The sequence below is a fragment of the Lissotriton vulgaris genome, chromosome 12 (genome assembly GCF_964263255.1).
Source record: "Lissotriton vulgaris chromosome 12, aLisVul1.2, whole genome shotgun sequence".
In the NCBI taxonomy this organism is placed as follows: domain Eukaryota; kingdom Metazoa; phylum Chordata; class Amphibia; order Caudata; family Salamandridae; genus Lissotriton; species Lissotriton vulgaris.
The window spans coordinates 794,745,117-794,769,451 of record NC_141700.1 but is presented as its reverse complement, the minus strand read 5'-3'; the positions used below and the strand labels follow the sequence as shown (position 1 = coordinate 794,769,451).

At 48.3% G+C, this 24,335-nt stretch overlaps 1 protein-coding gene across 2 annotated transcripts in view; it reads left to right on the top strand.

Annotated features, from left to right (window-relative positions):
- Positions 1–24,335, top strand: part of LRCH4 (leucine rich repeats and calponin homology domain containing 4) — a 474,501-nt gene that overhangs the window by 249,386 nt on the left and 200,780 nt on the right. For both annotated transcript variants that reach the window (XM_086946200.1, XM_086946199.1), the window contains exon 3: positions 1,616–1,742. In XM_086946200.1, coding sequence (XP_086802326.1) covers positions 1,616–1,742 — 127 coding nt within the window. The remainder of the gene's footprint in view (positions 1–1,615; positions 1,743–24,335) is intronic.

Here is a 24,335-nt window from a genome sequence, read left to right as displayed (position 1 = left end):
CCGTCGATGCAGATCTTTACCTGGACACCTTGATGGAAGGGGCTGAGTTCAGTGCACCTTCCCTCCTTGCAAAGTGGATTCTTATTGAAAATGGGCTTCAAGCACTTCCTACTGGTATGATTGTTTAAAGGGTTGTTCGTTTCATTACCTTGGGAGACCTGCATCTCTCCCAGGCATTAATCTTGCTCAAGGACCTATATCCTTCCGTGTCCATTCCTTGCAAGGCACCCCAGGTACACTCTTTGTAGAACTAGAGATAGGTTCGACAATTCTACCCTTCTGATCTCTCTAAGGACACTAATTTGGGACAGGACTCTGGTTGCCTCTGCAAGTTCATCGCGACTCTTTAAACTTCTGTAGTCCCAGGTGACATCTGTACATGGATGATCCATGGTCTTGTAGGTCAGGACATCACTGGAGTGAACTTGGGCCTGGGCGATTCCCTTTCATGCACACCTCTCTGCTTCTGGGTGGTGGAGCTCTGGGGCATGTCCTTGGGAGCTCTGCTTCCTTCTCTCTAACTCTGTCCGGGGCACGCCTTGGCACTGGATGTAAAGTTTGTGATTAGTGTGAATGTTCCAAATGCTTGAGAGGTTTTATTCACTTTTGGAAGCTGTGCCCGTCACTCTACGAAGGAGTCACGATGAAGCCACAGATGTGCTTGCTTTACTTCCATGGTCCTCTAGGTGCTGTGTTGATAAAAAAAGTAGTAGTTGATGTGATAGCATTCCATAATTCATAGCCGAAAAAGTGAAGTCCATAATCGCCCTCTGCCCTGCATACCTCTTTCTTTATTTATTGGGATATGTCCCTGCATGCTTGCCGTAGCACTCAGTTGTGGTGCTGCCCTCGTCGACATTGCTGGTGGGTTTTGGAAGGTACAAGTGATTCTTCTCTGCTGTAAAGCCGTTCTTGTATTGTTTTGTGTTTAATAAACATCACCCATTACACAGTTGGCAGAAAGTGATGTGTCCGCCATGCACTGTAGGAAGAGACTTTATCATGGCAATATCAAAAAATGTATGACATTGTTCTGCATTCTGTCCATCAACTGTGGTTTTTGCATTTGTCACCCCGAGTGGGATGGGTATGCTCAGACGTGAGTCCCATGCACTCCACACCACTGGATTCAAGCAAGCTGAAGACGGCTGGAATGCCAGAAACCGGTCCTCGGAAGTTTGTTTCCGGTCCAGGGAAGGCATGGCTTGGCAGTTCCGGCTGGACTGTTCCCATGAGGCACAGGGTCAGACTGATTTGCATATGGCCATGTCTGAACTGGGGTGGTGTGGAGTGCAAACAAACGATGGATTTAGGCCCTGATCTCTGTACTGGGGTGAATGTATGACATTGTTCTGCATTCTGTCCATCAACTGTTGGTTTTGCAATATGAAAAACACAGCAGCATTTAATATCTGCAGCATGTATGTACATTACACTAAGCCTCCCTTAACAGGAGGTGCTTACAGGGATGAGAAAACGCTCTACCTTCTTATCAGACACATGGCTGCAGGGTGCTTCCATGTCTCTGGAGGCTGCAGGACCCTCTCGTGCCCTGAAAGCCTTTCCCAAGTCTGTCTGTCTGTCATTCTAACTGTGTTCTTCTTTTCTTCCATAGCCGAAACCAGCTCTCCGCCCTCCCTGCCTACATCTGTTCCTTGCCGCTCAAGGTTCTTATCGCCAGCAACAACAAATTGACATCCTTGCCTGAGAACATTGGCACACTGAGCAACCTCCGGCAGCTGGTAAGTGGCCGAGCAGATGTGACCCACTTGCAACGGTCTGAGGTGGGGCAGATGTCAGACATCCATAGACTGTGCCTGGGGGATCTTTGAGTCTCCCTGCCTCCCTGCCCCAGTGTGGCAGTCTGGTTCCCTCAATGTCTGACGTGACTTCTGTGTGGTAGTGCACCGCTCTGTCTCCTTGCGTGTGAAGTTGGGCTCCATGAGTGTGAAGTTGTCCTCTTTTAGTAGGGAGATGTGTTCTAGACCAGCGAGATGCTCTAGTTCCCTCAATGTCTGACGATGCCTTCTGTGTGGCCGTGCACCACTCTGGCTCCATGCTTGTGAAGTTGTCCTTTTTAGTGGGGAGATGTGTTCTGGACCAGTGAGATGCTCTGGTTCTGTGTGTAAGTGTGTGTGTGTGTGTGTGTGGTTGTTTTTCTCTCTCTCCCTTTGGCAGTGAGCAGCCCATCCCCCTCCGCTGTGTAATATAGTGATGCTCTGTTTCCCTGTGTTTGTTTCTGTTCTGTGTGGCAGTGAGCAGCCCTGCCCCCTACGCTGTGTAATGGAGTGATGCTCGGTTTCCCCGTGTTTCTGTTCTGTGTGGCAGTGGGCAGCCCTGCCCTCTCTGCTGTGTAATGGAGTGATGCTCTGTTTCCCTGTGTTTGTTTCTGTTCTGTGTGGCAGTGAGCAGCCCTGCCCCCTACGCTGTGTAATGGAGTGATGCTCGGTTTCCCCGTGTTTCTGTTCTGTGTGGCAGTGAGCAGCCCTGCCCCCTCCTCTGTGTAATGGAGTGACGCTCTGTTTCCCTGTGTGTGTTCTGTGTGGCAGTGAGCAGCCCTGCCCCCTCTGCTGTGTAATGGAGTGATGCTCTGTTTCCCTGTTTGTGTGTTCTGTGGGGCAGTTAGCAGCCCTGCCCCCTCTGCTGTGTAATGTAGTGATGCACTGTTTCCCTGTGTGTGTTTGCTGTGGCAGTGAGCAGCCCTGCCCCCTCCCCTGTATAATGGAGCAATGCTCTGTTTCCCTGTGTGTGTTCTGTGTGGCAGTGAGCAGCCCTGCCCCCTCTGCTGTGTAATGGAGTGATGCTCTGTTTCCCTTTGTGTGTTTGTTTCTGTTCTGTGTGGCAGTGAGCAGCCCTGCCCCCTCCGCTGTGTAATGTAGTGATGCTCTGTTTCCCTGTGTGTGTGTGTGTGTGTGTTGTGTGTGGTAGTGAGCAGCCCTGCCCCCTCTACTGTGTAATGGAGTGATGCTCTGGTTCAAGGCATATGAGCTGCAGATCGTACACTATGCATTAGATCGCCACCTGGTGTTGGGCTCGGATGATAGCAGGTTGTTGTCTTCTTGGAGAAGTCTTTGTAGTCACGATATAGGTGACTCCTCCCTTGGACAATACTGTGCATGGGCATCAGCTCCATCCTTAGATTATTTTTTTCCGCCACTGGGTTCGGATGAAAGTTTCTCCGCTCCGGCTAGAAAAACTTTTTCAGCAACTCCGAAGCGCAAAAACTTCCTACAACTAATATTGACATCGAATACAACTTTCGACGCCATCAACTCTATTCCGGTTCATCGACGCGGGCCGTTGGGCCTATCTACGCCATGCGACCTACACTACATGGAAAGAACTCCGTTCAAAAAAAGCCCGGTATGTCGAGCAAAATTTCCACATAGCGATCATCACGAGGTTTGCAACCTCTGTCTATCGCCAGATCATGACGAGCTGACCTGCACTGCTTGTGCATCCTTCCGATCGAAAAAGACCATCCGGGATCGGAGGGCCCGTCGTCACGAGATGAGGAGATCAGCCCCAGCACCTGAGAATATCTTCGATGACAAGGTTCCACTCGTTCCAGAAGAGGATTCACCTGATCTCCAGATCATATCAGAGGCAGAAGACTCAAATGACTCGATTCCATCACGTCAACCTGTGAGTACTCCTGCCCCAGCACCACATGCACTGCCCAAGCCAAAGGCAAAGGTCAGCACTCCGCCCAAGGGGCCCAGTCGAGACCAAGTACTTCCTCCTAAAACCCAGCCTTCGAGCTCAGCTCCGAGGAAAACAACTACCCCTTCAGGTGCTTCAGCACCGAGCAAACCACACGTGCCGATTCCTCCATCCGCACCGAAGCCCAAAGATCCTTCGGCACAGAGGCCAAAAGACCGAAAATGCTACTTACCAGTATGCATCTGTTCTTGGCATGTAGAGCTGCAGAGTCGTACACGCCCTCCCACCTCCCCGGACTTGTATCCATTCCAGTTCTCATCTTACTTAGATGCACACGCATGAACAGCCCTTTTTTTCTCTTCACTTATACTAAGTCCATCATTTCCCATCATGGTGAAAAACAATCTAAGGATGGAGCCGATGCCCATGCGCAGTATTGTCCAAGGGAGGAGTCCCCTATATCGTGACTACAAAGACTTCTCCAAGAAGACAACAACCTGCAATCATCCGAGCCCAACACCAGGTGGCGATCTAATGCATAGTGTACGACTCTGCACCTCTACATGCCAACAGATGCCTACTGGTAAGTAGCATGTTCGAGGCATGTGGGCTGCTGAATTCATATCTGTGCATAGATCGCCGCCTAGTGTTCGGACCGGATGATTGCACTTTGTTGTCCTGGAAGAGTCTTTGAAGTATCACAAGATAGGTGACTCCTCCCCTGGACTACACTGCGCATGGGCATCTTCTCCATCCTCAGATTGGTTTTTTCCGCCATTGTGTTCGGATGTTATTCCTACACTCCAACTTCGGAATCGAGACAAAACTTTTATAAAGGCCAAAAGGCCTTCGACTTCGACGGTATTGTTCTCGCTCTGTACCTCTTGACTCGATAAAGCTTTCCATCTCGAATCGGTCGTCGACGCGGCTCGTTGGGCCTTTTCGACGCCACGTGGGCCTGCTGTCGATGGAAAGGAGCCTGTTCAAAAGATGCCCACAATGCCACTCCAAGTTCCCGCATACTGACAAGCATTCAGTATGCAACAAGTGCCTTTCTCCAGACCATAAGGAAGAAACCTGCCCAGCCTGCGCCTAGTTTCGGTCAAAGAAAACCATATGGAATCGACGGACTGCGAGGCAAGAGATGCAGCGACTGGCACCGGAACCGAACAACATCTTCGATGATGACCAACAACATCCAGAAGCTCCAGATTCGGACCTAGAAATCGTCACCATCGAGAACTACTCGGACTCCGATGACGAGATTTCACCGGGGCAAATCGTGAGTACACTGCACCCGACACCAATTACCCCGTTACCGAAGGCTCCGGTCGAGGCATCGCCAAAAGGTCTTAGCCAAGATCCAAAGAAACATTCGCCAGCCCCGCCATCTGGCTCAGCTCCGAAACCGAAACCTAAGCCTTCAGAGTCCCCAGGGCCAAGTACCGCAATCCCAAAGAAGGTTCCAGAGCCTAAAAAGGTCGTCGACCCGAAGGCCGTCGACCCAAAGAAAACCGTACAGCCTAAAGGCGTCGACCCGAAAAAGGCCGTCGAGCCGAAGGGCGCCGACCCCAAACAGGCCGTGGAGCCCAAAAAGGACGCCAAGCCGAAGGGCGCCGACACAAAAAAAAGACGTCGACCCAAAAAAGCCGGCTGTGCCAAAGGTCGCCGAACCAAAGAAGGTCGCCGACGGAAAGGGTGCCGTATCGAAGCCTATATTCCGGCCAGAGAAGGCTATCAAACCGAAGACAAGTGCTCCGAAAACACCAGTCGATCCTAAAAAGACCATCGACTCAACAAAGGACAGTCAACCACAAAAGCCTGTCTAGCACAAGAAACATGTCGAACCGAAACACCCGGTCGACCCAAAAACACTCGCCGACCCGAAAAAAGGGCACGAGCCGAAGAAAAGCACTAAGGCACCAAAAGTCGTCGAAGCAGAAGGTGTTATCGACCCCAAAAAGTCACAACCAAGAACAGTGGAGGAAGAACTCTTCCATCCTGATCCAGCAGACGACCAGGCAAAAATATATATTAATCCTGAAACTGGTAATGCGACAGTGAGCAGCCCTGCCCCCTCTGCTGTGTAATACAGTGATGCTCTGTTTCCTTGTGTGTGTGTTCTGTGTGTCAGTGAGCAACTCTGCCCCCTCTACTGTGTAATGGAGTGATGCTCTGTTTCCTTGTGTGTGTGTTCTGTGTGACAGTGAGTAGCCCTGCCCCCTCCGCTGTGTAATGGAGTGATGCTCTGTTTCCCTGTGTGTGTGTTCTGTGTGGCAGTGAGCAACTCTGCCCCCTCTACTGTGTAATGGAGTGATGCTCTGTTTCCCTGTGTGTGTGTTCCGTGTGGCAGTGAGCAGCCCTGCCCCCTCCGCTGTGTAATGGAGTGATTCTCTGTTTCCTTGTGTGTGTGTTCTGTGTGACAGTGAGCAGCCCTGCCCCCTCCGCTGTGTAATGGAGTGATGCTCTGTTTCCCTGTGTGTGTGTTCTGTGTGGCAGTGAGCTGCCCTGCCCCCTCTGCTGTGTAATACAGTGATGCTCGGTTTCCTTCTGTGTGTGTTCTGTGTGGCAGTGAGCAGCCCTGCCCCCTCCGCTGTGTAATGGAGTGATGCTCTGTTTCCTTGTGTGTGTGTTCCGTGTGGCAGTGAGCAGCCCTGCCCCCTCCGCTGTGTAATGGAGGGATGCTCTGTTTCCTTGTGTGTGTGTTCTGTGTGGCAGTGAGCAGCCCTGCCTGCTCTGCTGTGTAATGGAGTGATGCTCTGTTTCCTTGTGTGTGTGTTCTGTGTGGCAGTGAGCAGCCCTGCCCCCTCTGCTGTGTAATGGAGTGATGCTCTGTTTCCTTGTGTGTGTGTTCTGTGTGGCAGTGAGCAGCCCTGCCTGCTCTGCTGTGTAATACAGTGATGCTCTGTTTCCTTGTGTGTGTGTTCTGTGTGGCAGTGAGCAGCCCTGCCCCCTCTGCTGTGTAATGGAGTGATGCTCTGTTTCCTTGTGTGTGTGTTCTGTGTGGCAGTGAGCAGCCCTGCCCCCTCCGCTGTGTAATGGAGTGATGCTCTGTTTCCCTGTGTGTGTGTTCTGTGTGGCAGTGAGCAGCCCTGCCCCCTCCGCTGTGTAATACAGTGATGCTCTGTTTCCTTGTGTGTGTGTTCTGTGTGGCAGTGAGCAGCCCTGCCTGCTCTGCTGTGTAATACAGTGATGCTCTGTTTCCTTGTGTGTGTGTTCTGTGTGGCAGTGAGCAGCCCTGCCCCCTCTGCTGTGTAATGGAGTGATGCTCTGTTTCCCTGTGTGTGTGTTCTGTGTGGCAGTGAGCAGCCCTGCCCCCTCCGCTGTGTAATGGAGTGATGCTCTGTTTCCCTGTGTGTGTGTTCTGTGTGGCAGTGAGCAGCCCTGCCCCCTCTGCTGTGTAATGGAGTGATGCTCTGTTTCCTTGTGTGTGTGTTCTGTGTCACAGTGAGCAGCCCTGCCCCCTCTGCTGTGTAATGGAGTGATGCTCTGTTTCCCTGTGTGTGTGTTCTGTGTGGCAGTGAGCAGCCCTGCCCCCTCTGCTGTGTAATGGAGTGATGCTCTGTTTCCTTGTGTGTGTGTTCTGTGTCACAGTGAGCAGCCCTGCCCCCTCCGCTGTGTAATGGAGTGATGCTCTGTTTCCTTGTGTGTGTGTTCTCTGTGGCAGTGAGCAGCCCTGCCTGCTCTGCTGTGTAATACAGTGATGCTCTGTTTCCTTGTGTGTGTGTTCTGTGTGGCAGTGAGCAGCCCTGCCCCCTCTGCTGTGTAATGGAGTGATGCTCTGTTTCCTTGTGTGTGTGTTCTCTGTGGCAGTGAGCAGCCCTGCCTGCTCTGCTGTGTAATACAGTGATGCTCTGTTTCCTTGTGTGTGTGTTCTGTGTGGCAGTGAGCAGCCCTGCCTGCTCTGCTGTGTAATGGAGGGATGCTCTGTTTCCTTGTGTGTGTGTTCTGTGTGGCAGTGAGCTGCTCTGCCCCCTCTCCTGTGTACTATAGTGATGCTCGGTTTCCTTGTGTGTGTGTTCTGTGTGGCAGTGAGCAGCCCTGCCCCCTCCGCTGTGTAATAGAGGGATGCTCTGTTTCCCTGTGTGTGTGTTCTGTGTGGCAGTGAGCAGCCCTGCCCCCTCTGCTGTGTACTATAGTGATGCTCTGGTTCCTTGTGTGTGTGTTCTGTGTGGCAGTGAGCAGCCCTGCCCCCTCCGCTGTGTAATAGAGGGATGCTCGGTTTCCCTGTATGTGTTCTCTGTGGCAGTGAGCAGCCCTGCCCCCTCTGCTGTGTAATGGAGTGATTCTCTGTTTCCTTGTGTGTGTGTTCTGTGTGGCAGTGAGCTGCCCTGCCCCCTCTCCTGTGTACTATAGTGATGCTCGGTTTCCTTGTGTGTGTGTTCTGTGTGGCAGTGAGCAGCCCTGCCCCCTCTGCTGTGTAATGGAGTGATGCTCTGTTTCCCTGTGTGTGTGTTCTGTGTGGCAGTGAGCAGCCCTGCCCCCTCTGCTGTGTAATGGAGTGATGCTCGGTTTCCCTGTATGTGTTCTCTGTGGCAGTGAGCAGCCCTGCCCCCTCTGCTGTGTAATGGAGTGATTCTCTGTTTCCTTGTGTGTGTGTTCTGTGTGGCAGTGAGCTGCCCTGCCCCCTCTCCTGTGTACTATAGTGATGCTCTGTTTCCTTGTGTGTGTGTTCTGTGTGGCAGTGAGCAGCCCTGCCCCCTCTGCTGTGTACTATAGTGATGCTCTGTTTCCTTGTGTGTGTGTTCTGTGTGGCAGTGAGCAGCCCTGCCCCCTTCGCTGTGTAATAGAGGGATGCTCTGTTTCCCTGTGTGTGTGTTCTCTGTGGCAGTGAGCAGCCCTGCCCCCTCTGCTGTGTAATGGAGTGATGCTCTGTTTCCTTGTGTGTGTTCTCTGTGGCAATGAGCAGCCCTGCCCCCTCCGCTGTGTACTATAGTGATGCTCGGTTTCCTTCTGTGTGTGTTCTGTGTGGCAGTGAGCAGCCCTGCCCCCTCTGCTGTGTAATGGCGTGATGCTCTGTTTACCTGTGTGTGTGTGTGTGTGTGTTCTGTGTGGCAGTAACATCTTCTGGTCCCTTCTGTATGTGATTATTTTGTAAGTCGTTCAGGTTCTGTGTGTGAGAGCCAGACTTTCTGGTTTCCTGTGTCTGCTCTAAGAATAACACACCTGCTGCTTCACAGGAAATGCACATTGTCTTGGTCTTTACTTGTACAGTTTTGTCATAAAAAACAGTTATTGTGTTCCATTCAGCCCACTGTTGTCTCCTCTCCCTGCCCCCTTCCCAGCAGGCTCTAACTTGGTCTGACTGCCTAAGCCTCGGTTATTTCTGTTTCCGTCATTTGGAGAGCTTCTGATATCTGTTTCCATACTAAATCCCTTAAAATTGATTTTCTTAGTTTCCCACAGTCCTCCTCCTACCCAAGGGCAGGCAGCTGCTGAAGGCAGCCCATTGTTCCATTTTCTCTTAGTTTGTTCCTCGCTGTTGCCTTGTTCTCCGCTTCTTCAGCTGCCCACCTCTTGCCTCAGATGTATGAAGTGGGATGTGTGTTCTAGACATGTCAGACTCCTCTATCGTGACTCCTGTTTGACCCCTTGGTGTCTTCCCACATCTCATCACCTACCACGTAAGACCTTAGCAAGAGCAGCACAGAAAATGTGGCCCAAGTGGACTGGTGGCTTATCCAACAGCTGGTCACTGGTTTTAATTGTTATTCATATGGGCCTGGTCTTTTGATGCAGAGGAAGACCGCGATTGAGCCAGAAGGGAATCGATCTGTTGCCAAATGCGCTGTTTCGGGTCCACAACCAGGGCGAGCGCCCAGTTTGGGGTTATTTTCTGTGAATGTTAGGTTATTTTACCTAGAGTTGTAGAGTGCATGGCTACCCAAACATGGGCTTCCCAGAGCTGTCAGACTTAGTAACAAAGAGGTGATGTGGTGCCTAACTGAACAGATGTGTATTCACTTGCTTTCTAAAGCTCAGGAGATTGTGGTCTGCTCTCAGATGTATGAGGAGGGAGTTCCAGAGCTGGGATGCCAAGTATGCAAAGAAGCGTCCTCCGCCTCTGGCTCGTCTGATTGTTGGGATAGTCATGAGGGAACGGATGTTTGACCTCATGTCTCGCAAGCTCTTGTGAAAGACAATTAGCTGATTTATAAAGTGTTGGCCCTGAGTGTATTTGATCTTGTGTGCAATGCCCAGGGCTTTGAACTCTGTCCTTTTCTTAACTGGAAGCCATTGGAGACTTGCCAGTGCAGTGTGCATTGAGTGAGATTAGAAATGTTCAGTAAGGCGCGAGCCACAGTATTTTGTATGATCTGTAGTGCTTTTACCACATAGGCCAGGCTGCCCAAATAGAGCAAGTTGCAGTAGTCAAGTCGCGAGAGTCTACAGCCCTGTACAACAGTTCTACTTGTTTTGTCCGGGTGCCATTTCAGAGTTTTCCTCAGTGCTCTTAGTAGGCCGAAGCTTACCCCTGCCACTTTTTTTGCCTGGGGTGCCCTGGTGTGACCAGCGTCCAGACAAACTCCCAGTCTCTCGACCTTCGGTGTGGGGGACGGGTGATCCCTCAAATCTGAAGGCCAAGTAAACTGGTCCCAAAGAGAAGGGTTATTCCCCACAACCATGACTTCCGTCTTGTCGCCATTTACCTTGAGGTGACTGGAGGCCATCCAGTTATTAGCGTGTTCCAAGCATGTAGACTGATTTGTCGCAGCTTGATTGATGTTAGGTGTCCGAGAGAAGACTATCTAGGTGTCATCAGAGTAGTACACCATGGTAAAGCCAAAAGAGGAGATAATGTCAGCAAGGGGGCCGACGTGTATTTAAAAAGCATGGTGCTCTGGCCGGAACCCTGAATGCTGAATTTTGGCTGAAGGTGGAACATATTCTCTGTCTGCCTAAGAACAGCACATTGGGTTAAGGATCGAAGGATCCATAGATAAGGCCTTGGTTTTGGATCTGCCCTAGAGACTCCTTTGTTTGTTTTTCGAGCCTCATGTAAAAAACTAATGATAAAATATAAATACAATAATACACAGAGCTGCGTTGGGTAAGCCCTCTTCATTCATTGGTCCATTGACCTGTCATTCATATTTTGCTTCCACCCACAAGAGCTTTCCAGGTTGGGCCAGTGAGTCAGGCTCCTTCATCTATTGGCTCTCTTGTACAGTTTGTGACAGCATTTGTCCTGACCTCATGTGCACATTCCCAAAAAAACGTATTGCACTTAAGTCACGTCTGAGCATAGCCATCCCACTCGGGGTGACAAATGCAAAAACAACAGTTGATGGACAGAATGCAGAACAATGTCATACATTCACCCCAGTACAGAGATCAGGGCCTAAATCCATCGTTTTTTTGCACTCCACACCAGCATCCTAGGACCAGTTTCTGGCTATCAGCCGTCTTCAGCCAGGATAGCTGTTGTTTTTGCATTTGTCACCCTGAGTGGGCTGGGTATGCTCAGACGTGAGTCCCATGCTCTCCACACCACTGGAGTCAAGCTGTCCTGGCTGAAGACGGCTGATAGCCAGAAACCGGTCCTAGAATGCTTGATTCCGGTCCAGGAAAGACATGGCTTGGCAGATCGGGCTGGACTGTTCCCATGAGGCACAGGGTCAAGGCTGATTTGCATTTGGTCATGTCTGAACTGGGGTGGTATGGAGTGCAAAAAAACGATGGATTTAGGCCCAGATCTCTGTACTGGGGTGAATGTATGGCATTGTTCTGCATTCTGTCCAACTGTTGTTTTTGCACTAGAGTGATATAATAGACCGTAAAGCAGAGATGGGTCATAGAAAATGATGAAGTTTGTGATCGACATTGAGTTCGATCTTGTCATCTCAAAGTGGAGATCCACCTGGCCTCCAGTTGTCTTAGGTATTGCTTCTGGTCTCCAAGCCTCCTGTCAGGTAAGGCTTCATCAGTTCCATGAAACTTAAACTTAGTCTTGTTTGTCTCACTAGTACATTTGTGTGACCAAGGAATGAGTGGTATCTTGATTGATGCATGCCCTACGATGTTCTTGTATCGGAGTTCTCAATTGGCATGCGGTGCTGCCAACATAAATATTTTTACAAACACAAATGATAATATACACCACATAGCAAGATTGACAATAAATAAAATGGCGGATGTTGTGTACCTTCTCACTATTGTATTTGAACTCTTCTGATTTGTTTAGACCCCTGTGGCATATTGCACAATCTCCACAAGTGTAAAAGCCAATCGGTTTCTTGAGCAAGATGGTTGGTTCCTGCCTTTTGGGCAAGGTGTACCTAGGACACAATGCCTCTCTTATTGTCTTTCTTCTTTTGTAAGTGATAGAGGGTTTGTTCAAGATCAGATTGCTCACTCCAGGGACTCCTTTTAGTAGAGTCCAATGTCTGTTGAGAATTTTGAACACCTCCTGATTATGTGTGGAGTATGTGGTTATGAACGACAAACATTCTTTTGAGTCCAGTTTTTGTTTGACCCTCAGGGTGTCCCTATGGCTAGTGTTTTTAGCCTTAGTCGCTTCACATTAGAGTTTGCAGTGCTTATAGCCCCTTCCTTGCAGTCTACTGATTGTTTGTTTAACATTATGTTCGAGGCATGTGGGCTGCTGAATTCATATCTGTTCATAGATCGCCGCCTAGTGTTGGGTCCGGATGATTGCACTTTGTTGTCTTGGAAGAGTCTTCGAAGTATCACGAGATAGGTGACTCCTCCCTTGGACTTCAGTGCGCATGGGCATCCTCTCCAACCTCCGATTCCTACACTCCAACTTCGGAATCAAAACAAAACTTTTATAAAGGCCAAAAGGCCTTCAAATTCGACAGTATTGTTCTCGCTCGGTACCTCTTGACTTGATAAAGCTTTCCATCTCGAATCGGTCGTCGACGCGGGCCGCTGGGCCTTTTCAACTCCACGTGGGCCTGCTGTCGATGGAAAGGAGCCCGTTTAAAAGATGCCCACAATGCCACTCCAAGTTCCCGCATACTGACAAGCATCAAGTATGCAACAAGTGCCTTTCTCCAGACCATAAGGAAGAAACCTGCCCAGCCTGCGCCTAGTTTCAGTCGAAGAAAACCATACGGAATCTACGGGCCGCTAGGCAAAAGATGCAGCGACAGGCACCGGAACCGGACAACATCTTTGATGATGACCAAGAACTTCAAGAAGCTCCAGATTCGGACCTAGAGATCGTCACCGTCGAGGACTACTCGGACTCCAATGACGAGATCCCACCAGGGCAAATCTTCAGCTACACTGCCCCCGACACCAATTACCCCGTTACCAAAGGCTCCGGTTGAGGCATCGCCAAAAGACCTTAGCCAAGATCCAAAGAAACATTCGACAGCCCCGCCATTCGGCTCGGCACCGAAACCTTCTGAGACCCCTGGGCCAAGTACAATCCCAAAGAAGGTTCCAGAGCCTAAAAAGGTTGTCGACCCGAAGGACTTCAACCCCAAGAAGAACGTACAGCCCAAAGGCGTCGATCCAAAGAACACCGTCAAGCCAAAGAAGGCCGTGCAGCCTAAAGGCGTCGACCCCACGAAAACCGTCGACCCAAAAAAGGCCGTCTAGCTGAAGGGCGTCGACCCAAAACAGGCCGTCAAACCCAAAAAGGACGCCAAGCCAAACGGCGCCGACACAAGAAAGGACGTCGACCCGAAGAGGCCGGCTGTGCCAAAAGTCGCCGAACCAAAGAAGGTCGCTGACGGGAAGGGTGCCGTATCGAAACCTATAATCCGGCCGGAGAGGGCTATCGACCCGAAGACCAGTGCTCCAAAAACACCAGTCGATCCTAAAACCATCGACTCCGGAAAAGGCAGTCAACCAAAAAAGCCTGTCTAGCACAAACGCGTCGAACCAAAAGACCCGGTCGACCCAAAAACACTTGCTGACCCGAAAAAAGGGCCTGAGCCGAAGAAAAGCACTAAGGCACCAAAAGTCGTCGAATCAGAAGGTGTTGTCGACCCAAAAAAGTCACAACCAAGAACAGTGGAAGAAGAACTCTTCCATCCCGATCCAGCAGACGTCCAGGCAAAAATATACATTAACCCAGAGACTGGTAAAGTAACAATTCTACATAGGAAGAAGAGGCCACTGGACACTGACTCTCATTCCCCTATTCCAATAAAAAAGAAGGACTTTGGGACTTCTCCATCTAGATCCTTCAGTCCATTTTATTCCATTATGCCTACTACTCCTTTTGCTCCTTACTCTCCTTCTCACTATGGGGACAATGAGGCGAACACAGGGGAGGATCCTCAGCCTGATTATGATTATTCACAGGATCCTGAGCCACAAAATGAACCATGGGAGGAGCCAACTGACCCTTATATCACCCATCCCATCCCTGATGTCTCCTCTTATCCGACCAAGCCTTCACCCACTGATGACACCATTGTCTTCAATCAATTAATAGACAGGGCAGCGCAGTACCACAATGTAGATATGCATAATGACCCTGTAGAGGAAGACTTCCTATTTGGCACCTTCCCTACTTCAGAAAAAAGTGTCAGAACACTTCCTATGCTAAAGGGAGTGTTAAAACACGCACCTGACATATTAAAGGATACAGCCAGGGCACGGGTAATCAATCCTAGGATTGAGAAAAAGTATAGAGCAGCCCCTACAGACCCTACCTACATCAGAGGGCAATTACCATTAGACTCACTAGTAGTGGCTAATGCACGAAAAAGGGCTAACTCACAAACAACGGGGGAAGCCCGTCCCCCCGATAATGAATCAAAGATACTAGAAGCCTCAGGTAAAAGGGTAGCAGCACAGGCATCCAATTCATGGAGGATTGCCAATACACAAGCTCTGCTAGCTCGTTATGACAGGGCACACTACGACCAGCTTGAAAGCTTAATGCAACACCTACCTGAGCCTTTTAAAGCACAAGCTGATGACCTCATACAAGAGGGAAAGTTCATCACAAACGTCTCCTTCAAATGTGCGCTTGATGCAGCAGACACCGCAGCCAGGTCTATTAACACTAGTGTTTTACTAAGGCGACGTGCATGGCTGCGTATTTCAGGCTTTAAAAACGAGGTGCAGTCCACCATCCAGTCAACCAAGACTTTCTTTTTGGCCCTGCTGTCGACACCATTTTAGATAAAATGAAGAAGGACACAGAAACTGCAAAGTCAATGGGAGCAATGCAGTTTCAGCAAAACAAAAGTTCCTTTCGACGCTCCTCATACAGGGCAGCTACACAAGCCAATACTTCCCAAAAGTCATCATACAAAGGCAACACACAAAATTCCTTTACCAAAAACTCCAACAGAGAAGGTTATCTGGGAAACAATAAGGGAAGAGGACGTGGAGGCAATAACACCAGAGCCTCCACTGCCACAAAACAGTGACTTCATCACGCTACCTCCGGACCACCTAACACCGGTAGGAGGCAGACTCCAACAATTCCTACCTGTCTGGAACGCAATTACCACAGACAGGTGGGTGAGACAAATTATCCAGTATGGTTATTGCCTGGAACTCACTTCTACCCCCCCAAACATACCACCCAGACACCGTCCTATGTCCAAAGAACACATCACCCTGCTACAACAAGAGGTGAAATGTATGCTGGAAAAGGGGGCCATAGAGCCAGTCCCTTTCCAACATCAAGGGACAGGAGTATATTCTCTATACTTACTTATTCCCAAAAAGGATGGTTCCCTCAGACCAATATTGGACCTCAGACCCCTAAATCAGAACATACTGTCAGAGCACTTCCATATGATCACACTACAGCAAGTGCTCCCACTACTACAGCAAGGAGACTTCCTAGCAACATTGGACCTCAAGGATGCGTATTTTCACATACCCATCCATCCAGCTCACAGAAAATATCTCGGGTTCACAATAGAAGGTCAACACTACCAATCCAAGGTCTTGCCCTTCGGGGTAACCACAGCTCCAAGAGTGTTTACAAAATGCTTCGCGACAGTAGCGGCACATCTCAGGAGACAACCCATTCATGTGTTCCCTTATCTGGACGATTGGCTAATACAAGCAAAATCGTACCAACAATATGCAGACAACACGTCTCAAACACTCCAGCTGCTACACAGCCTAGGCTTCTCCATAAACTACCCAAAATCACATCTGCAACCTTCCCACATACAACAATATCTGGGAGCCACTATAGATACCTCAGTGGCAAAGGCATACCCAAATTCAGCGAGGATAGCCAGCATGCAGATGCTCATTAGCAATTTTCAGCCACAGCACGCTCTGCCAGCTTGAGTCTTTATGCAGCTCATAGGCATGATGGCCTCCTGCATATTCATTGTCCCCCATGTCAGACTTCAAATGCGTCCATTGCAGGAATGCCTAGCACGGCAATGGAACCAGGCTCAAGGACAACTAAAAGACCTAGTGTTGGTAGACAGTCGCGCTCACAACTCTCTGCAGTGGTGGAACCCACAAAACCTTTCCAAGGGGCGACTGTTCCAAGAGCCGGTTCCATAAGTAGTACTAACAGCGGACGCATCACTGACAGGCTGGGGAGCCCACCTCCTTCACTGCACAGTAGAAGGGCTCTGGACAACCAAGCAAAAGAAACTGCAAATCACCCAACTAGAGTTGTTAGCGATATTCCTAGCCCTGAAAGCATTCCAAAAATACTTGTACAGCAAGACTGTGTTGATCCGGACGGACAACATGACCGCAATGTACTATATACAGAAACAGGGAGGAACACACTCTCCACAGCTGTCCCACTTGGCACAGAGCATATGGAAGTGGGCAATTCCAAAAGACATCTTTCTCCTAGCAGAACACCTTCCAGGGAAAGACAATCAGATAGCAGACCTGCTCAGCAGGCACAGCCAACAACTACACGAATGGGAGATTCACCCCCAGGTTCTCCAGCCATTCTTCAACGAGTGGGGTCACCCAGAAATAGACCTGTTTGCCACAAAAGAAAACTCAAAATGCCAATAGTTTGCCGCCAGGTTCCCACATCCATTGTTACAGGGCAATGCGATATGGATGAACTGGTCAGGCAGGGTTGCGTGCGCTTTTCCCCCAGCACCGCTGATTCCGCTGGTGGCACGCAGACTGCGGCAATAGTCACTCACGCTAATCCTAGTTTCTCCCACATGGGCGAGACAACCATGGTACACAACGTTCCTGGAGCTTTCAGTAGTTCCTCATCAACTCAGAACCATGGAGAAATCAGGCACCCAGATCCCAATCAGATGAACTTAGCGATCTGGCTCCTAAAGTCTTAGAGTTCGGATACCTTAACTTGCCTCCTGATTGCATGAACATTATCAAGGAGGCAAGATGGCCAACTACTAGGGCATGCTATGCAGCCAAATGGAAAAGATTCGTTATTTACTGCAACAATAACCAAATCACCCCATTAGATGCTTCCATACAAAACATTATATGTTACCTGCTGTATCTTCAAAGATGCAACCTAGCATATTTTTCCATAAGGCTACACCTAGCTGTTATAACAGCGTACCTTCAAAACAGGCAACACCTTTCACTGTTTAGAGTACCAGCAATCAAGGCTTTTATGGAGGGTCTTACAAGGGTGATCCCTCCAAGACACCCTCCTTCCCCTGTCTGGAATTTAAATATAGTACTTACCAGACTTATGAGACCTCCTTTCGAACCTCTACACTCATGCGAACTGCAATTCTTAACGTGGAAGGTAGCTTTCTTGATTGCTATTACCTCACTCAGGCGAGTTAGCAAATTACAAGCACTAACAATTCAAGAACCTTTCATGCAAGTACATGCCAACAGGGTAGTTCTTAGAACAAACCCTAAGTTTATGCCAAAAGTCGTATCAAATTTCCATATTAATCAATCAATAGAACTGCCAGTGTTCTTTCAGAATCCACAGTCAGTAGCTGAAAGAGCCTTACACACACTCGATGTAAAGAGAGCTCTACTTTACTATGTGGACAGAACAAAACCATTTAGAAAGACAAAGCAATTATTTGTTGCTTTTTCACCACAACATAAGGGGAATCCGATAAATCCAATATCAAAGTCATGAATAGCCAGATGGATAGTTAAATGCATTCAAATATGCTATCAAAAAGCCAAACACACTTTAACAGTCCCTCCTAGAGCACACGCTACAAGAAAAATGGGGGCATCCATGGCTTTCCTAGGGAATATTCCTCTCAAAGACATATGTAGGGCAGCCACATGGACTACCATACAAACTTTCACAAAACACTACTGTGTAGACATGCAAGCAAAGCAGCAAGCTGCTGTAGGCCAGGCTGTCCTAAAAACTCTTTTTCAAACTGCTGCAGCTGGCACAGGTAACTACCGCTAGAGGAGATACTTCTATACAGTCCATGCACAGATATGAATTCAGCAGCCCACATACCTCGAACGGAATATGCTACTTACCAGTATGCATCTGTTCTTGGCATGCAGGGCTGCTGACATTCATATCGCCCGCCCTCCTCCCCGGTGCCTGTCGCAGCTGCAGCATTCTTTTGCATGGCCATCTCTCACTTTGCTATCTCCATCTTTGCCACAATGGCGAAAAACAATCTGAGGATGGAGGGGATGCCCATGCGCACTGTAGTCCAGGGGAGGAGTCACCTATCTTGTGATACTTCGAAGACTCTTCCAAGACAACAAAGTGCAATCATCCGGACCCAACACTAGCCGGCGATCTATGCACAGATATGAATGTCAGCAGCCCTACATGCAAGAACAGATGCATACTGGTAAGTAGCATATTCCTTTCAAAATTTGACTCCTCATTGCAGTTCCTCCGCATTCTAATCATTTCACCCAATGGGTGACTCGTTTGGTGCAAGGGAGATGTGCGCTCTCATAATGTAGAATGCTATTCACAGCTGTTTCGTTATGAAGTAGTGTGATTTGTAGTGTTTTGTTAGAGATATTAAACTCCACATCTAGGAACTGTATTTGTGTTTGTAACATGTTAAGCGTAAAGTTCACACTAAAGGCATTGTCATTGAGAAAATCATAGTACGTTCTCAGTTCCAGTCCAGATGATGATCACATCTATATAGCGTCCCCGGTAGTGAATGTGTATAATCCATTCCTCCGCTGCTCTGGACCATGCATGGATGTGTTCAACCGACCCCATCAACAGGTTTGCATATGTAGGTGCAAAGTTGGAACCCATGGCCAACCCCTGGAGATGTGGATACCAGTCTTTATCATACACAAAGTAGTTATTAGTGAGATTTAACTCAACCATCTTGAGTACCATCCTGTTATGTTCCAAGTAGTTGGCTCTTAGCGATAGAGAGTAAGAAACCAAAAGCCATGCACCCAAACTTTCTTTTTTTTTTTATTTGTAGAAAAGCTTTATTCGAGTTATAGACTCATAAAAGCACAACATGCAAATTATAAAAACATCACACTTAATCAGGGCATTTCATTCAGTACATTAAAACAGTTGCGCAAGCTTAATCATTGTAAAACAAAACATTATACAAGTAAAACATAATCAAGAAACATTAGGAGAAACAGAAAGGGCTCTCCGCCTAATGGACCAAGCCCACCCCAGGTACTTGGCTATTCCCATAACAATAGGCTCCTCAGAAGTAGTGCAAATAATTCTCTGCGCCTCAGCCGCACTGGATGTCCCAAGGTTCTTGCAGATAGGGGTTAACCAGACCCTTCTTGGGGAGGCATAAGCCTTACAAGCAAATAGGAAGTGTCCCACACTTTCCTTAGTTGCGCCGCATGCTGGGCAGCACTGGGTGTTCAAACTCTTCCACCTGCCTGTTAGATCTCTCAACGGGAGGGAACCAGATCTTAATTGGAAAAACAACTTTCTGTCCATAGGAACAGTTATACTGTCCCAGTAATTTTCTAGAGCAGGACACATTTTACTTTCCAAAAAGCGACCTCCCATTGAGTCAGATTTAACCCTTCTCCAAAGCCTCTCATCTATCCATTCCCAATATAGTGCTTTAAGTGTATTTTTGCTTGGGAACACTTCCCCCGACGGATTGTCCCAGAGGTTGGAAAGACCTAGTTCGCCTAGCAATACCCTTAGGTTTTTCAGCCATGATATTTTATGGAATGTATCACTCTTGATTATTGCCAGGAAGCCTTCCCCATAATGCCTAATTTCAGGGGTGGACCAAAGTCGCCTCCAGTATAAGATGGGACGCAGTCTGGCTCGGTCGGTTACCGATCTTCTTCCCAGGTCAAGACTAAGAGGGATTAATGGTGTACTCTGGGGCAATCCCGTAATACCCCTAAGAAACCTGTTCTCAGCTATCTTTAATGAGGTTAAGTTGTCAAAACCAAACAGCTCCGCCCCATATAAGGCCGATCCTATTGCCTTAGCATCGTATACAGCGAGGACAGGTTTTATGGGTTTTGTTTTGGATCTATTGTGCTCCACCCGTAAGGCCCCCGATATTTGCTGATGTTTCAGGACCGCCTTTTCTATGTGGTGGGACCAACCATAATTACTTGCGATTTGTACCCCTAGATAGGTGAACTCCCTTACGACCTCAAGCCCGATATTATTCAAGTGTATCCTAGGGCGAGGCTTCTGTCCTTGGGAGAAAGCCATCAGCTTGGTCTTGCCTATGTTTACTTCCAGGCCATGCTCCTGGCAAAAGTCATCAAAAACATTCAGGGCCCGTTGCAATCCAGCTGGGGTTTTGGATATTATCAAAGTGTCGTCAGCGAACATCAGGATCGGAACCCTGATGCCCGCCAACGAAGGCGCATCCACACTAGCGTCCTGCATCCTGCTGACTATCCCATTGATATATAATGTGAAGAGCAAGGGCGCCATTGCACAACCTTGGCGCACCCCACGCTCCACAGGGAAGTCAGTTGAGGATTGGCCATTTGTCCCCCACTGTACTTTGGCAAAATTGCATTCGTGCAACCTCATAACCAAAGTAAGCAATTCTGCGGGAATGCCTATCTTACTTAACACTGCCCAGAGCTTACCCCTTGGGACTAGGTCGAAGGCAGCCCGCAGGTCGACAAAAGCGACATACAGGCTGCCCCCACCAAGAAGAACCGTCCCCCACCGTAACATAGTGAAGCGAAACACCTGGTCGATGGTACTGGTAGCCCTTCGAAAGCCTGCCTGAAAAGGGGAAAGAGAATCATTTTCATCCACCCAGTCCATAAGTTTGTTTACCACCATCTTCCCAATTACTTTTTGGACGGTGGCAATCAAACTTATGGGCCTATAGTTAGCTGGAAGGGATCGATCTCCTTTTTTGTGGACGGGTATAATGATGGCTCCCTTCCACTGTTCCGGGACTTGCGCACCCTTTGCAATTGCGTTCCCCAATAGGAGCACATATCTGCCCCACCTATCTTTATCATTTTTAAATACGTCCGAGGGTATCCCGTCTAATCCCGGGGCCCTACCCCCTTGAACGGAGCTAATTACAAATTCAACTTCCTTGGCGGAAAACAAATCATCCTTAGGAAATACAGCCAAGATTACATCCCCACCACCCCACTCCTTTGTTTCAGCATATTGGGGCCTAAAGTAATTCACCCAATCGGATTCAGCAACATTATTATCCGGTTTGTTTGGGGTACCGCCTCTGCCCCACTTTACTATCTTCCAGAAAAGCCTGGAATCCTTTGCTCCAGAGGCCTCCTTCAGTTCCTCCCAATGCTTCTCATCCCAGTCTTTTTTGGCCAAGAAAATGCTAGTGTTGTATTGCTTCCTGGCAGTTTTGATTGCTACACTGTCCCTGCTTCTGATAGCATTACCCAGTGTTAATCTGGCTGCCCTGCACTGTTTGTTAAACCACCCTGCTGGTTTAGAGGAAGCTGTGCGATTACCCTTACATGTTCTCATAAAGTATGGCTTTAGGGTGGCGAAAAGATTGTTATGGATTTCAGTGATCGCCCTAGATCCTGGCAGTGTTGCACTAGCTAATTCCATGGAAACAATTGCTTTGTCCACTTCAGACCCAATAAAATCCATGGAGGCTGCATTCGCCAACACCGAGGGCCATTTCAATCTACGCATATTATTCGCCATGTCTGGGAGCAACCCATTACTAGCATGTAGATAAGGCTGAGTGTGCTTCCACCAGGTATGGGTCACACAGAGGGGGTTGTGATCACTTTCTATCCTGCCCTTGACTTCCATGTCACAAACCCCCTGCCAAAGATTAAGACTACAAATAACGTAGTCTATCCTGCTTCTATTATGACCATTATCATATGTGCACATACCTTCCTTATCTCCCTTTGTTCTACCATTGAGGGCACGCATCCCATATTCTAAACACATAGCATTTAAGGAAAGAATATCTTTTGACCAACGTTTGACAGGGGCAAGATTCAGTGAGGGAACACCCCATAGATTGTCCTCTTCCTGTCCTAATGGGTTTTCGGTACTGTCTAGAGGCTCAAAAGTCCTATTTAAATCCCCAGCTATTACTATTCTGTTCCCAAGGGACTTTGATTGCAGAAAATTGAATAGAGCCTCTAAAGTGGGGGAACTCCCATTATTGCAACCTCTGGCATAGACATTATATAAATCTATCACACCCCACTCTACTGAGGAAATTCGTAGCATTTGAATATCTCTGCAGCCCAAGTCCCACATTTTCACAGTAAGTCCGGAACTCTGTCTAATCCAGAGTGTGAGGCCTCCTTTGGGTCTACCCCTAGGACCTCGACATGCCGGGATTGAAAAATTTAGATAGCCTTGGAGGTAAATAGGATCACAGGCCCAAGTCTCCTGGAAGAAACACAGTTCAAACCCGTTAATGAAGTCGGCCCACGATTGTAACATCAACTTACTCCCCAATCCTGCAATGTTCCAAGATACAAAGCTTTCCATAGCAGGGCTATCACTACCCATTATATCAGAAATGGGCAATCCCATGGGACTCAATTGTCCACCATCCTCATCTCCCAAATTGTGTTCATTGTCCACAGTATTCTGTTCCATTAACACCTCACCACTCATGTTTTGCATTAAATCCCCGGTATTTTCCTCTACAGATGCAACATTTTCATCGCCTTCTGTTACCTTCAACACAACATCAGTACTCATTTCCGGGGTTTCGGGGACCCAACTTGGCTTCTGGTGTGAAAGGCATCCCCTTATGTTAAGCTTTGGTCAATATCCCCAGTTCAAACATTGAGTGTCTTCCAGATTATTATGATTTGAACCAATATTTTGGGGTTGCCATTGCAGTAGGGTAGAGGGTGGGGGTGCAATCATTACCAACGGAGGATTGGTGGAACTATTTAGATTCATGGGCCCGCCTTTTAATAAGCATGTTTGTCTTGGGTAGAAAAAAGAAAGATCCACGATACCAATTCCACCACTACTTGTACCCCAACCCTGCCTTGTAATCCAACCAGCCACCCTGGGGTCTTGAAAATTGATGATAATACAGTCACCCCCCAAGTTTTTACTGGTGTACCCAATCCAGTCGATCCTCCTTGCCCCTATTATCAACCCGTCCAGCCCCCCCGGGAGTGGTCTATTTTCCTTCAACCAGTGCATTACTTTATTTTTGAGCATCTGGAAGTTTTCTCTTTGACCGACTAAAAGAGGTGGAACATTAGTGAGAACCGCCACGAAAGGGTGGGAATCCGGGGTAAGATTCACAGGAGGAATCTTTCGGGGTTGTTTCTCCAAATAAGTCGGTGGTGGTCTATTAACCGGGGCACTAGGACAAGGGTTAGGGATATTTGATTTTTGCTGAGGATTTGTGGATAAAGCTTTAGTTGTCCTGGGGCCATTAAGGCCCTCTGCTCCAATATTTGTGTCGGGATTGGAAATACTTGGCATTGGCCGATGGTTACTTGCAACGGTGTTGCTGTTTTGTAGGCCCGTCTTGTTCTTGTCCTTTACCATAGGGTGTTGGACCTTAGATGCTTTTTCCCTTGCACTAGTGCTCGGACAGACCTGCTCTGGTGAAATAAGCGGTTGACTTGGTCCCTTTGCCTGGGTCTTACTTATAGTGCAGCCTGCTTGGGGGAGTGTTACAACAACAGGCAGATTTTGTGCTTTTTCTGAAATTTCCTCAGCCCTACTAGACTCAGTTATCTTGGGCTGTAATTTAATTAGTGACTTAGTATGGAAAAAATTGTCCAAGGTAGCCTGCTCAAAGTGGTCTAGTCGATCCATTAGCTTATTTACTTTGCCCTCAATGGGTGTCAGAAGCAACCTTAGTAATTTCTCCAACTCAGGTATCAATGAGTCTATTGGAGGAATGTTCGCAGCCAACCCGTTCCCCTGGGGGTCACTAAATGGTGGATTAGAGCTCTCTATAACTACATTGTCCCCCTCATTTAATAAGTCGCCACTTCCACTTACCCCGCTGTGTGCCTTTTGTGTAAATAAAGGATTTTTTACCACTTTTCTTACCTTGTTAGGGGGTTTGGAAGGATGGAATTTCCTTGGGGCAGTAATCCTTTTCCTTTTTACACATGGTTTTGGGCCTGACATACTAGTTTTAATTATGGTTTTCACTGTAGATGAATGAACAATGGGGTCTAAAGATAAAGATGTGGACAGAGTGGCATTGTCCAATCTTTGTAGTGGGCCGTCCTCAATCTCCAAAGTAGAGGGAGAAGTGTTTTGTATTTCAATCACCCCAGGCAAAGTTATAGAGGACAGAGGGGTTACCAATGCCGGATAAGCTTGCGGCAACCGTTTTTCCATGGAGCTTTTAAGAAGCTCAATGGACAGCCTA